Below are 14,130 nucleotides of genomic sequence, written 5' to 3'. Positions count from 1 at the left end.
CTTTAAATCTAGTGGAAAAGCAAAACAAAGAAACAAACTCAAAATAAATTTAATGAGTATGCTTGATAAAATTTGCTTTGAGTGGATTTAAAAATATGCACTACTATTAGGTTTCTAGTTATTTGAAAATTATATTTAGTGAGAAGTGTTAAACTTGGGGGGGATAAAGGTAACTGGATGCTAGGCTTCAGCTGACTAGGCTTGGGGTCTGAAAATAGACCTTTGCTTTCCTTTGTACAGATGTCTCAGTGCATTATGGGATTGTCTGTCTAAAAAGCATCATATTCTACCATTAGTTTGTATTATGTGATACAGTAAGTGTCATGCTTGGTGATTGATACTTAGGGTTTTCTTTCTAATTTTAGATTTCTAAAGCAGTGTGGAATCATTTGGGAACTTGTTGGAAAAACTAATTCATTAAAAAAAAAAAAAAAAAAAACCCCACAACTAATTCATGAGCCCTAAACCCATTGAATCAGAAGCTCTGGTGGCTGGGCCTGGCAATCTGTTTAAACCCTCCAGATGATTGTAATGCACCTAAAGTTTGAGAAGCATAGTTGTAGATTATACTACTTTTATAGAAGTGGCAAAACTCAGTCTCTTTATAACAAGTCTCCATTTTGTCCCTTGATTCAGATCTATTTATCCTGCTATATCGTATATTTAACTAATGTAAATTTTATTTTTATTACAAAACTGCTCATAAGGTTTATGGTTTAGTTTCTAAATAGCAATGATTATATTTAGAGTGGTATTTTATTGATTCTAATGAACACTTAGTATATAAGTATCATTTGGGCAATTGTACACATCTGTTTGGAAGGAATTACATTCCTTTCTTTTCATTTAATCATTTGTAAAAATGTCACATTCTTAGGTGGATGCTCTCCGATTGCGTTTGGAAGAGAAGGAAACCATGCTGAATAAGAAGACAAAACAAATTCAGGATATGGCCGAGGAGAAGGGGACACAAGCTGGAGAGATACATGACCTCAAGGACATGCTGGATGTGAAGGAGCGAAAGGTTAATGTTCTTCAGAAGAAGGTAAGGTGCAGGTGTTCTGAGTTTAGTTTCCTACACTTACCATACATCCCCATTCCTACCACTAAGTTATACCTAAATTCTGTCAAAGTTTCTTTCTTATTCCACTGTTTATATTTTTATGGTTAGTAAATGAAAGTGTTGTTGCAGTAGGTAGATTGTTAAAACTGCTCTGCATATTCAATTTTTAAAGTAAATGCACTTAGTGTCCATAGTATTTTTGATGCTGCTGTTTCTGAAAAGTGCCTCATAGGTCGCTTTGTAGGTTACTTGTAGGTTCTTCATGATTGTAAGAGGCTAACTCTGGAGTAAATAAGAAAAGTATCAATAATTATTCCCCTCCCTTTTTTTAAGCTTAAGTAAGGGATACTCTTGAGATAACAGTTATAGTAGACAGTAGTATTTATTGTTCATCTCCACTGAGATGACAGATTAGAAATATTCGATCTTGTTCCAGTTTATTTTTAACCTCTACCTGGGGCACCTGGGTGGCTCAGTCAGTTAAGCGTCTGACTTTGGCTCAGGTCATAATCCCAAGGTTCATGGGTTTGAGCCCTACGTTGGGCTCTGTGCTGACAGCTCAGAGCCTGGAGCCTGCTTCGGATTCTGTGTCTCCCTTTCTCTCTGCCCCTCCCCTACTCTTCCTCTGTCTCTCTCGGTCTCTCAAAAATAAATACATGTAAAAAAATTTTTTTTTATTTTTAACCTCTAACAATAGCCAAGGAATAAAACTCTCTTTACTAAACCTCACATTCAGTTCTTATTTATTCATTCATTCATTCAGTGCCCATGAGCATGGGAGGGGCAGAGAGAGAAGGAGAGAGAGAATCCCAAACAGGCTGCATGCTCAGCTTGGAGCCCAATGCAGGGCTTGATCTCACGACCATGATACCATGACCTGAGAGGATATCAAGAGTTGGACCCTTAACCAGCTGAACCACCCAGGCGTCCCTCACCTTTTCTTTGTAGTACAGAAGACCATGTCCTGTATTTTACCAATAGTATATTAGTTTGGTTTTCATTTGCTTCCTGTATGTAACCATAAATATTTGATCACTTTAAATATCTGTTGACTATATCTTGTCAACAAGATAAATTATTTAAATTATTATGCATATAATCTCCTCATCACTCTTTCTCCTGACATGCTTACTTTTAAAATAATTTTTGTTATTTTTTCTTTTTTCTTTTTAAATTTTAATTCCAGTATAGGTAACATACAGTGTATACAATATAGTGATTCAGCAATTCTATACCTGTGTCAGTGCTCATTGTGATAAGTATACTCTTAATCCTCTTTACCTATTTCATCCATCCCCTACACACTTCCCCTCAGTTAACTATTGATTTGTTTTCTACAGTTAAGAGTCTGTTTTTTTTTATTCGTTCTGTTTCTTAAATTCCACATATGAGTGAAATCATACGGTATTTGTCTTTCTCCGACTTTTTTTTCACTTAGCATTATGTTCTCTAGCTCCATCCACGTTATTGCAAATGGCAAGATTTCATTTTTTTAAATGTCTGAATATATTCCATTGTATGTATATATACACCAGTCATCTATTCATCTATTGTTGGGACACTTGGACTGCTTCCATAATTAGGCTATTATCAGTAATGCTACAGCAAACATAGGGGTGCATATATATTTTCAAATTAGTATTTTTGATTTAACAAATTTAAAAATCTGCATCTGTTGACTACTTTTTATGAAAAATAGTTTACTTATGATCTCTCCCATCTTGATTTTTGTTGGTAAGCCTTGTTGTCTTATTGAATCCATAATACTTTATGGATTTACAATGTGTTGCTTTTCAAGGGGGAAAGACATTTTTACTATAATTATAATTCATATTGTTTAGCTTTTACTTCTGTGTTTAAGTGAATTTAATGTTTGTTACTAGTTTTACAGTGTCACAGCTAACTATTGCCAAGGTATAATTTTTTTTCTTTTTTTAAATTGTTTTTTAAATTTTTTATTTAAATTCTAGCTAGTTAACATACAGTGTAATATTTGTTTTAAGTATACAGTGTAGTGATTTAACACTTTCATACATTATCCGGTGCTTGTTACAAGTGCCCTCTTTAATCCCCATCACCTATTTTACCCATCCCTCCACTGACCTCCCCTCTGGTAACTGTCAGTTCTCTATAGTTAAGAGTCTGTTTCTTGGTTTGCCCTCTCTCTCCCCACCCCCGTCTCTTTTTTTACATTGCTCATTTATTTTGTTTCTTAAATTCCACAGATGAGTGAAATCATACCATATTTGTCTTTTTCTGACTGATTTATTTTACTTAGCATACTCTCTAGCTCCATCCATATCATTGCAAATGGCAAGATTCATTCTTTTCTATGGCTCAGTAATATGCCATTGTATATATATGCCACATCTTCTTTATCCATTCATCAGTTGATGGACATTTGGGCTGCTTCCATATCTTGGCTTTTGTAATAAGGTTGCTATAAACATAGGGGTGCATATATCCCTTTTAATTAGTGCTTTTGTATTCTTTGGGTAAATACCAAGTAGTACGATTGCTGGATCTTAGGGTAGTTCTATTTTTAACTTTTTGAGGAACCTCCATACTATTTTCCAGACTGGTTGCATCAGTGTATTCTCACCAAGAGTGCAAGAGGGTTCTCCTTTCACCACCTCCTCACTAACACCTATTGTGTCTTCTGTTGTTGGTTTTAGCCATTTTGACATTTTGATGTGAGGTGATATCTCATTGTGGTTTTGATTTGCATTTCCCTGATGATAAGTGATGTTGAACATCTTTTCATATGTCTGTTGGACATCTCTGTGGCTTCTTTGGGGAAATGTCTGTTTATGTCTTCTGCCCATTTTATAATTGGGTTATTCATTTTTTTGGTGTTGAGCTTTATAAGTTCTTTATATATTTCAGATACTAACCCTTTATCAGATATTTCATTTGCAAATATCTCTCCCATTCCATAAGTTGCCTTTTAGTTTTGTTGATTGTTTCCTTTGCTGTGCAGAAGTTTTTTATTTTGATGTAGTCCCAATAGTTTAGTTTTGCTTTTGTTCCCTTTGCCTCAGGAAACGTATCTAGAAAGAAGTTGCTATGGCTAATGTCAAAGAAGTTACTGCCTGTGTTGTCTTCTAGGATTTTTATGGTTTCAGGTCTCAAATTCAGGTCTTTAGTCCATTTTGAGTTTCTTTTTGTGCGTGGTATAAGTGGTCCAATTTCATTCTTTTTCATGTTGCTGTTCAATTTTCCCAACACCATTTGTTGAAGAGACATTCCCTTTGGGTATTCTATCCTGCTTTGTGGAAGATTAATTGACCATGTAATTGTGGGTTCATTTCTGGGGTTTCTATTCTGTTCCATTGATCTGTATGTCTGTTTTTGTGCCAGTACCATACTGTTTTTATTACGGCAGCTTTGTAATATAACTTGAAGTCTGGAATTGTGATTTTTGCTTTGCTTTGCTTTTCTTTTTCAAGGCTGCTTTGGGTATTCAGGGTCTTTTGTGGTTTCATACAAATTTTAAGATTGTTTTTCTAGCTCTGTGAACAATGCTGTTGGTATTTAGATAGAGATTGCATTAAATGTTTAGATTGCTTTGGGTAACATAGACATTTTAACAATATTTGTTCTGGGGCGTCTGGATGGCTCAGCTGGTTAAGCTTCTGACTTCAGAGTTCCCTGAAGTTCGAGCCCCATGTTGGGCTCTGTGCTGACAGCTCAGAGCCTGGAGCTGCTTTGGATTCTATGTCTCCCTTTCTTTCTGCCCCTCCTCTGCTCAAATTCTCTCTCTTAAAAAAAAAAAAACAAACCATTAAAAAAAAGCAATATTTGTTCTTCTGAATGGTGAGCATGGAATGTCTTTCCATTCTTTGTGTTTTCAATTTTTCATCCATGTTTTATGTTTTTCAGAGTATAGATCTTTTGTCTCTTTGGTTATGTTTATTTCTAGGTATCTTAATTGTTTTTGGTGCAATTGTAAATGGGATTGATTCTTTAATTTCTCTTTTTGATGATTCATTGTTGGTATATAGAAATGTAGCAGATTTCTGTAGATTGATTTTGTATCCTGAGACTTTATGAATTCATTTGTCAGTTCTAGCAGTCTTTTTCATGGAGTCTTTTAAGTTTTCTATACATAATATCATGACATCTGCAAATAGTGAAAGTTTGACTTCTTCCTTGCCTATTTGGATGCCTTTTATTTCTTTTTATTGTCTGATTGCTGTGGCTAGGACTTCCAGTACTAAGTTGAATATAAGTGGTAGAAATGGACATCCCTTTCTTGTTCCTGACCATAAAGGAAAAGCTGTCAGTTTTCCCCACTGAGGATGTTATTAGCTGTGGGTTTTTCATATATAGCCTTTATGATGTTGAGGTATGCTCCCTCTAAACCTACTTTGTTGAGGGTTTTTATCATGACTTTTTGTATCCACGTTCATCAGGGATCTTGGCCTATAGCTCCTTTTCATTGTGATGTCTTTATCTGGTTTTGGTATCAGGGTAATGCTGGCCTCATTGAATGAATTTGGAAGTTTTTATTTTTGGAATAGTTTGAGAAGAATGAATAGTAACTCTTCTTTAAATTTTTGCTGGAGTTCACCTGTGAAGCCATCTGGTCCTGGACTTTTGTTTGTTGGGAGATTTTTGATTATTAGTTTCTTTGCTGGTAATCAGTCTATTCAAGTTTCCTATTGCTTCCTGTTTCAGCTCTTGTAATTTGTAATCTAGGGATTTATCCATTTCTTCTAGGTTGTCCAATTATTAGCATATATTTTTTCATAATATTCACTTATAATTGTTTGTATTTCTGTGATGTTAGTTGTTATTTCTCCTCTCTTTTTTGCGATTTTATTTGGGTCCTTTCTCTTTTCTTTTTGACAAGTTTGGCCAGAGGTTTATCAATTTTATTAATTTTTTCAAAGAACTAGCTCCTGGTTTCCTTGATCTGTTCTATTTTTTTTCTTTAGTTTCCATATCATTTTATTTCTGCTCTAATTTTTATTATTTCCTTCCTTCTGCTGACCCTAAGGCTTCATTTGTTATTCTTTTTTCTAGCTCCTTTTGGCGTAAGGTTAGGCTGTTTATCTGAGATTTTTCTTCTTAAAATAAACCTGTACTGCAGTAAACTTCCCTCTTAAAACTACTTTTGCTGCATCCCAAAGGTTTTGGGCCATTTTGTCTTTATTTTCATTTGTTTCCAGGTACTTTTTATTTCTTCTTTAATTTCTTAGTTGACCCATTCATTGTTTAGTAGCATATTGTTTAACCTCCATGTATTTCTGGTCTTCCCAGACTTTTTTCTTGTGGTTGACTTCTAGTTTCATACTGTTGTGGTTAGAAAAGGTTCTTGTATGACTTCAATTTTTGTGTTTGTTGAGGCCTCTTTTGTGACCTAGTATGTGATCTGTTCTGAAGAATGTTGCATGTGCACTTGAAAAGAATGTGTATTCTGTTTTAGGATGGAATGTTCTGAACATATCTGTTACATCCATCTGGTCCAGTGTGTTATAAGCCATTATAATAATGTTGGGTGCATATATATTTATAATTGTTATATCTTGTTGGATTGTCTCCTTCATTACTGTATAGTGCCATTCCGTCTTTTGTTACATACAATCTTTGTTTTGAAGTCTAGTTTCTCCAATATAAGTGTTGCTATTCCTGCTACTTGACATCATTTGCATGATAAATGTTTCTCCCCTCACTTTCAATCTGGAGGTGTCTTTAGTTCTGAGGTGAGTCTCTTGTAGGCAGCACATAAAAGGATATTGTATTTGTATTTTTTTTTTATTTTATTTTTTTCAACGTTTATTTATTTTTGGGACAGAGAGAGACAGAGCATGAACAGGGGAGGGGCAGAGAGAGAGGGGAGACACAGAATCGGAAACAGGCTCCAGGCTCTGAGCCATCAGCCCAGAGCCCGACGCGGGGCTCGAATTCATGGACCGCGAGATCGTGACCCGGCTGAAGTCGGACGCTTAACTGACTGCGCCACCCAGGCGCCCCATGGATATTGTATTTTTAATCTATTCTGATACCCATGTCTTTTGATTGGAGCATGTAGTCCATTTACATTCAAACTAATTATTGATAGATATGTATTTATTGCCAATTTATTACTTGTTTTGTGGGTGTTTCTGGAGATTTTTTCTGATCCTTTCATTTTTTTCTTTTTTTCATGTTTTTCTGATTTTCTTTAGTGATATATTTGGATTTCTTTCTCTTTATTCTTTGCATGTTTATTAGTGGTTTTTGATGTATGGTTACCATTAGGTCTGTATATATATATGTTACCAACGTGTTCTGCAAATATCAGTCTATATTCAGTTGATGGTCATTCAAGTTTGAACCGATTCTTTTCTCCTCTCCTCCCCATTTATAGGTATATGTTACTATATTTTATATCCTTTGTATGTGAGTTCCTTGACTGTTTTTTACAGAAATATTCATTTTTACTGCTTTTGTTTTTCCTGCCTTCATACTGTCACTTTTGGTTTCTTTTTACTACTCAAAGAGTCCCCTTTAATATTTCCTGCAGGGCTGGCTTATAGTGCTCATGAACTCTTCTGATTTTTGTTTGGCTGGGAAACTATTTGTCATGCTATTCTGAATGATAGTCTTGCTGGATATATTGTTCTCAGCTGCAGATTTTTCCCATTCACACTTTGAATATATCATGGTACTACCTTCTGGCTTGCCAAGTTTCTGTTGAAAAATCTCCAGCTAGCCTTCTGGGTTTTCTGTTGTAAGTTAATGAGTTCTTTTGTTTTGCTGCTTTTAAAATTTTTTCTTTATCACTGTATTTTATAAATTTAATTACAGTATGTCTTGGTGTTGGCCTGCTTTTGTTGATTTCTCTGTGCCTCCTGGATTTGGATATTTATTTCCTTCCCCAGATAAGGGAAGTTTTCAGCTATTACTTCTTTAAGTAATTTTTCTGCCCCCTTTTCTCTCTCTTCTTCTGGGACTCCTATAATACAAATGTTACTACATTTGACAGAGTCACTGTGTTCCTTAAGTCTGTTCTTGTCTTGCATAATTCTTTTTTCTCTTTTGTTCATCTTCATTGCTTTCCATTACTTTCTCTTCTATTTCATTCCTCTGTTTCTTCCTGCCTGCTGTTCAATGCATCAGGTATGTTTCTAGTCTCATTTATTGCACTCTTCTCTCTTATGGATTCTTTTTAGCTCTTTTATCTCTGTGGTAAAGGTGTCACTGATGTCTTCTTTTCTCAAACCCAGTGAGTATCCTTATGATGTTGCTTTGTTTTTTTAAGGAATGTGTATTTTATTTTTTATTTTAGAAAGAGAGAGAGTGTGTGAATGGGGGAGAGGGGCAGAGGGAAAGAGAGAGAATCTAAGCAAGCTTTATGCTCAGCATGGAGCCTGAAATCAAATCAAGAGTCAGATGCTCAACTGACTGAGCCACCCAGGTGCCTCAGGATTGTTGCTTTAAATTCTTCATCAGTCATGTTCCTTATATCTGTTTTGCTTAGATCTCTGGCCGTGGTTTTATCTTGTTCTTTCATTGGGATAAATTCCTCTGTGTTTGCATTTCGTCTAAGTTTCTGTCTTCTTCTCCATGTTAGAAAAGCCAGTTAATGTCTCCTGCTCCTGAAAGTAATGGATTTACGAAGAAGAGTTAAGGTAGTGTCCAGGGTCTGGCATCTCAGGGACTGTCTCTGGTGTGTGCTCTGTGCAGTCTGCTCTTGTGTTCTGGTTGTTCTGTCCTTCGGGTCAGTTATCTGCAGAGGCTCTCCTTGCCTCCTGTGGGCAGTGTTTTGTCTCTGGCCTGAATGTGGTGAGTTTTAGCTAGGTGTGGTCTGGTTGGCTTGTGAAATGAGAGTTGTCATCATATCCACTGTAACTGAGGCCTTGCCAAACTCTCTGGTCCAGAGATGTGGTATGGGCAGGGCTTTGTGCTGGTCTTCTGGGGGAGGGGCCTGCTATGCTCGGGTTGGGGCAAGGGTGACTGAGAAGGGCAGTTCCACTAGAGCCCAGGGGCATGGAGCTTAGTGTAAGCAAGTTAGTCAGCCTTTGGGCACTGTGCTGCCTCTTGCAGATGGTTCTGTGTTTAAGATGAGGGGGTAGGGGAGGGAAATGGCTTTGTAAGCTCCCTTGTTCCCAGAGAGGTGTCTCCATGAATGCTGCCTCTCAGGGTAGCGCTCCAAGAAGAGTGAATAATTTCTGCACCGTGTACCTCAGGTGTTCTTCACATCGCTGTTTTCATGCTGTTTGCCCCCAGGTCGTTTGCTTGCCTTCTGTCCAGGAGCTGCACAGTGGATGTGGCTTCTTCTCTGCCTTTAGTTGTGGAATTTGTTCTGTCAATCCTCAGGTTGATTTTGGGGGAATTTAGGATGATTTGATAGTTATCTAGTTGTGTTCATGGGAGGAGGTGAGCCTAGGGTCTTCCCTGCCATCTTCCTGCTTTGTACCCCAAGGTTTAAATTTTTATTTAATTTTTGATTGCCCTAGAATTCCTTTGAATAGGTTTTCAAGAAAGGTCATAGGTATGATATTTTCTATGTTCTTGCTTATTATGTTATTTATATTAGCGTCTTTACATTTTATAACTAATTGTTACAGAGATGCAAAGAATATAGAGAATAATGAGTAATGGTAGTTACTCAGCTTAAGTAAAACTTCAGGGGTGCCTGGGTGACTCAGTTGGTTAAGCATCTGACTCTACTCTTGATTTCAGCTCATGTCACAATCTCATGGTTGGTGAGATCGAGCCCCGTGTTGGGCTCAGTGCACAGAGCCTACTTGACATTCTCTCTCTCTCTCTGCTAGTCACCACCTCCCCCACAATAAATTAAAAAAAGAAGTGAAAATTCAAATACAGTTTATGTTCCTTGGCATATCTTTACTTGATAGTATTGTCCTCCATTCTGTCCCAGAGTTGAACACTTAATTTTGGTACTTATGAATGCCCTCATATATTGGATCAGGATGCATACTTTTGTACTTTTATAACCTATGTATATATAAGTAAAACGTAGGTAATATGAGAAGTATTTACCCTGACTGTAACCAAGAGAACGTAAAATAAGACCAGATTAACATACAATTTTATACCTGTACTTTTATGCTCTGTTGGTGAAAATTAAGAAGTCTGTGACAGTATCAAGTGTCAATAAATATGGCACCTGGTTTTCTTGAAGAGCACTGTTGGATTTTTAAATTGGTACAAATATTTTGGGAAGGAGTTATGAAGTTAAACATAAGCATACCCTCCCCGATACAGATACCTTAGATGAACTCCAGTATACGTGTAGGAATGCTCATAGTAGCCTTGTTTGGCTATAACAAAACAAAACTGGGAAACAGTCTACAAATGTTCATTAAGAGAAGAATGAGTAAGTAAATTTGGTATAGTCACACAATGGAGCCTCTTATTTTAGGGCAAAGGAATGTTTAGGATAAAAATTCAGCAGAGTCATTCTTCTAGATGTAGGGAAGGCAAGGGAAATGGCATAAGAAGGGATATGTAACTATCTTAAGATAGGGAATGAGTTTGTATGTATTTAACTTATTATTCACATACTTCATAACATATATGTATATAATAAATATTATTTGACATAAATGAAAATAACTAAGCAGATTAAGTGTTGTTAAACTTGCATGGTTGGTACATTGGTGTTTATTAGTTTCCCTTTGTTTGAATATTAACTTAAAAAAGGCTTAAGAAGAAAAACCCCATCTCTCTTTGTATATATCTGTATTTTCTTTGGAAAAGAAAAACTGACTCTTGGTTTTGGCTCAGGTCATGATCTCATGGGTTTGTGAGATTGAGCCCCTCATCAGGCTCTGTGCTGACAGTGTGGAGCCTGCTTGGATCTCTCTCTCCCCCTCTCTCTGCCCCTCCCTAGCTTGCAGTCTCTCTCTCAAGATAAATGAATAAACATGAAACAAACAAAAAAAAGAGGGTAAAGTATCTTTAAAAAAAAAAAAAGAAAAAACTTTTCATATATTTCACTTTAAATTTGTTCCTAATTTTATAATTCTAAAATTAGAGCCATCTTTCTCTAGAAGTTCATTTGTACATTTTGAAACAGTGTCTTATACAGATGTAGAGGCTTATTTGATGAAGTTCAGCTGTCTGATTAAAATTTTTTGTATGAATTCTCTGGCAAGTGGATTTATTCATCTTATGGTCAAATGTATCCAATTATGATGAATTAATGACTCGGACAGTTTGATCCTTTATCCTTGAACCAGAATTTGGCTACTTACAGTGTTTGCTGATTGAGATTAACTTGGGGCCATATTGAATAAGTATAATTCTCCTTCTGTAGGATGACTTTTTAGATATTGGGAGCTTGCTCTTGGACAGCCCTCACATCTTATTTTCCTAGGTGAAATATTTCTGTTCCTCTCAATGTTCTCATTTGCCCTTAATTTTTCTGATGGGAGTTATTTGTCTGAACTTATTTTTCTTCCATTCTTTACTTGACCAGTTGGAATTTTGGATCTAATTGCAAGAGAGATGATTAGAACATTATGAATATTCTGTTCTTGGTCCTAGCTGATACGTGATATTGGCAACTCTCTGAAACTCACTAACCTTCAGTTTTTTCATTTATAGACAGGGTATAATAGTTATTTCAGGAGGTTTTTGTTAAATGATGTAATGTGTATGAAAGTACCTTGGAACCTATAAAGTGTTACACACTGTGGATATAAGGTGTTAATATTGTTTATTCTTACTCAATTTTACTTTGCTAAATTCAGCCAATTAATCTTTGAGGATCTTTTTGAATCTTGATTTATTTAGTTTGTCTCCTTCAATTTTATGCCTTCTACCCATCTGTGAGCATATTCTTTATACTTTCATATAAGTGATAATATATTGAATAGGGCCAGAAAAGACTTTTGTGGTATATTGTACATCTGTCAGATTTATTTCTCAAAACAATTCTCAAAGCTCTTTTTGTCATCTAAAAATTTTTATTCTTGTAAATTTGTAGGTCTAGCCATTTTAAAGATTCTTCTTTCTCTTCCTCATTCAGACTCTTACACATCTGTCTTAAAAATCTGAGTCAGTTGGGGCACCTGGGTGCCTCAGTTGGTTAAGCATCTGACTCTTGATTTCAGCTCAGGTCATGATCTCATGGTTCTTGAGTTTGAGCCCCACATCAGGCTATGTGTTGACAGTGCAGAGCCTGCTTGGCATTCTCTCTCTCCCTCACTCTCTGCCCCTCCCCTGCTCGTGCGCGTTCTCTCTCTCTCTCTCTCTCTCTCTCTCTCTCTCTCTCTTAAAATAAATAAGCTTAAAAAAAATCTGAGTTAATTGGAGAGATCACTCTGTATAATTCTTTCTTATAGTGATGCCTGGGTTATGAGCCAGTGATACACTCAACTGTTTTTGGCTTTTTCAGGACCACTACCCATACATTTTTCTAGATTTCTAAGCAATGTATATATTTATATACACTGGAATATTGTTTGCTCTTTCTCCATTTTCTTCACTACCACGTCCACTTACAGTTGCATAGTCAAATTGTGTTTGTGGCTTCCCAGTATTCCTAAACTGTCTTCATTCATCCATTCAGCATAGTACCTTCTACTATATAGTAGGCACTGTGCTAAGTACAAAGACAAATAAGATGTGGTTTCTGCTCTCCAGAAAGACTTTAGAAAGACTTTAGAAATCTAAAGTCTTAGATTTCTGGGAGTCAAAGAAGTGGTGATACAGATAGTGTATAGTGGGGTACAAAGCAAGGAATTTTAGATTTGAGCTTGTGTGAAATTGAATGAATATTTGCTAAGCAGATGGGAAAGGAGTGAGGCATCCCAAGCTAAGAGAGCAGTGTGAATGAAAACATGAAATAGTGTTCTTTTCCACATTGTCATGCCTTGGAATTCTGCCTTTGCTCTTCAAACATTTTGTAATAGGAATTCTTACAAGGTTCTGGTAGAGCACTGTCTACAAATGACTTTTCTTTCTTATTATGAACTCTCCTATTACCTGGTCACTGGGACACTTATTTCCCGTTCTTACATAAGGAGAAAGTTTTCAGTGAATATACTCATCTTTATTTTCCTTTTAGTTTATTTAGGAAACAAATAGAGTTCCACTTTTCTCTGGCCTTGAATATTTACTGTCAAAAACTAGAAATTTATCTGCAGTAGATAGTGAGATACAACCTTTCAGGTAGAACGTCAGCTATTCCTGGAGCAAAGTCTTAATTCTGCACACTTAACCTACTTTGCTTCTTTATACAGAGACTTAGTCCATAAGGAAGAGGGATAAGTTAATTGCTTTCATCTTTTTTCCTATTTCTGACATCTGCATTTTGTAATCCTTTTTTTTCACAAATATTTATAATGGTATGTTTAAGTAATATTTAAATATTTTAATATTTAAGAAGGAATGCCAGGAAGCATATTACTTTGGCATTACTTTTGGCATATTAGATATTCATTTAAAAAATCATTGTTTTCTGAGAATAGTAGCAGCTGTGATAGTGGCTGGATTGTGAGTCACATACTCTGCACTATTTTTGGCTCTGTCTCAGCCACCACTGCCCACCCACAATCTTCTAAATCTCTAGGTAGTTTATGTATTTGTGTGCACTGGAATAGCCCTGTGCTCAGAGAATAAAATGGGACAATAGCAGATGGCTAGGCATGCTGTACAATGGGATTAGCATTGGGCTCCTCCTTCTCAGGGTTCTCCCCTATGTTTTAAAGTAGTTTTGTGTTACAGTAAATTTCTTACCTTTATAATAAATTACTGACCTGGAAAATGTAATTGAGCATTTGAATCTGAGCTGCATTCAGAAATCTGTGTTAAAATTGTACAGCTTCTTGCTTGATTGATTATAAATGATAATGTTGCTTGGAGTTTAATTTGCTGATGCAGATGTTACCATCATTCCCGTCTGTGCTTCTGTAACTTCTGTGTTTTGCCTTACTTGTTTCTCCAGTTTTGTTGGTTTTGGTATGTAGAGTTTAGATTTAAGAGTAGCAGAAAGTTAATATATAGAATTAGAAGGTTGCAGTTGGTTTGTTTGGTCATAGATTGGTTCTTAAAATTTTCTCTGCTACTGGGTAACAGAGAAAGTTTTGGGTAGCAAGTCAGAAAGA

General features: G+C 36.1%; 1 protein-coding gene across 13 annotated transcripts in view; it reads left to right on the top strand.

Moving 5' to 3' along the window:
- The window catches only part of ERC1 (ELKS/RAB6-interacting/CAST family member 1), a 515,425-nt gene that overhangs the window by 145,737 nt on the left and 355,558 nt on the right, over positions 1-14,130 (top strand). For all 13 annotated transcript variants that reach the window (XM_023256613.2, XM_023256607.2, XM_023256611.2 and 10 more), the window contains one exon: positions 878-1,045. In XM_023256613.2, coding sequence (XP_023112381.1) covers positions 878-1,045 — 168 coding nt within the window. The remainder of the gene's footprint in view (positions 1-877; positions 1,046-14,130) is intronic.

This window comes from Felis catus, chromosome B4, assembly GCF_018350175.1.
Source record: "Felis catus isolate Fca126 chromosome B4, F.catus_Fca126_mat1.0, whole genome shotgun sequence".
NCBI lineage: Eukaryota > Metazoa > Chordata > Mammalia > Carnivora > Felidae > Felis > Felis catus.
Note: the sequence above shows the minus strand (reverse complement) of the source record. Positions and strands in the feature narration are given on the sequence as shown.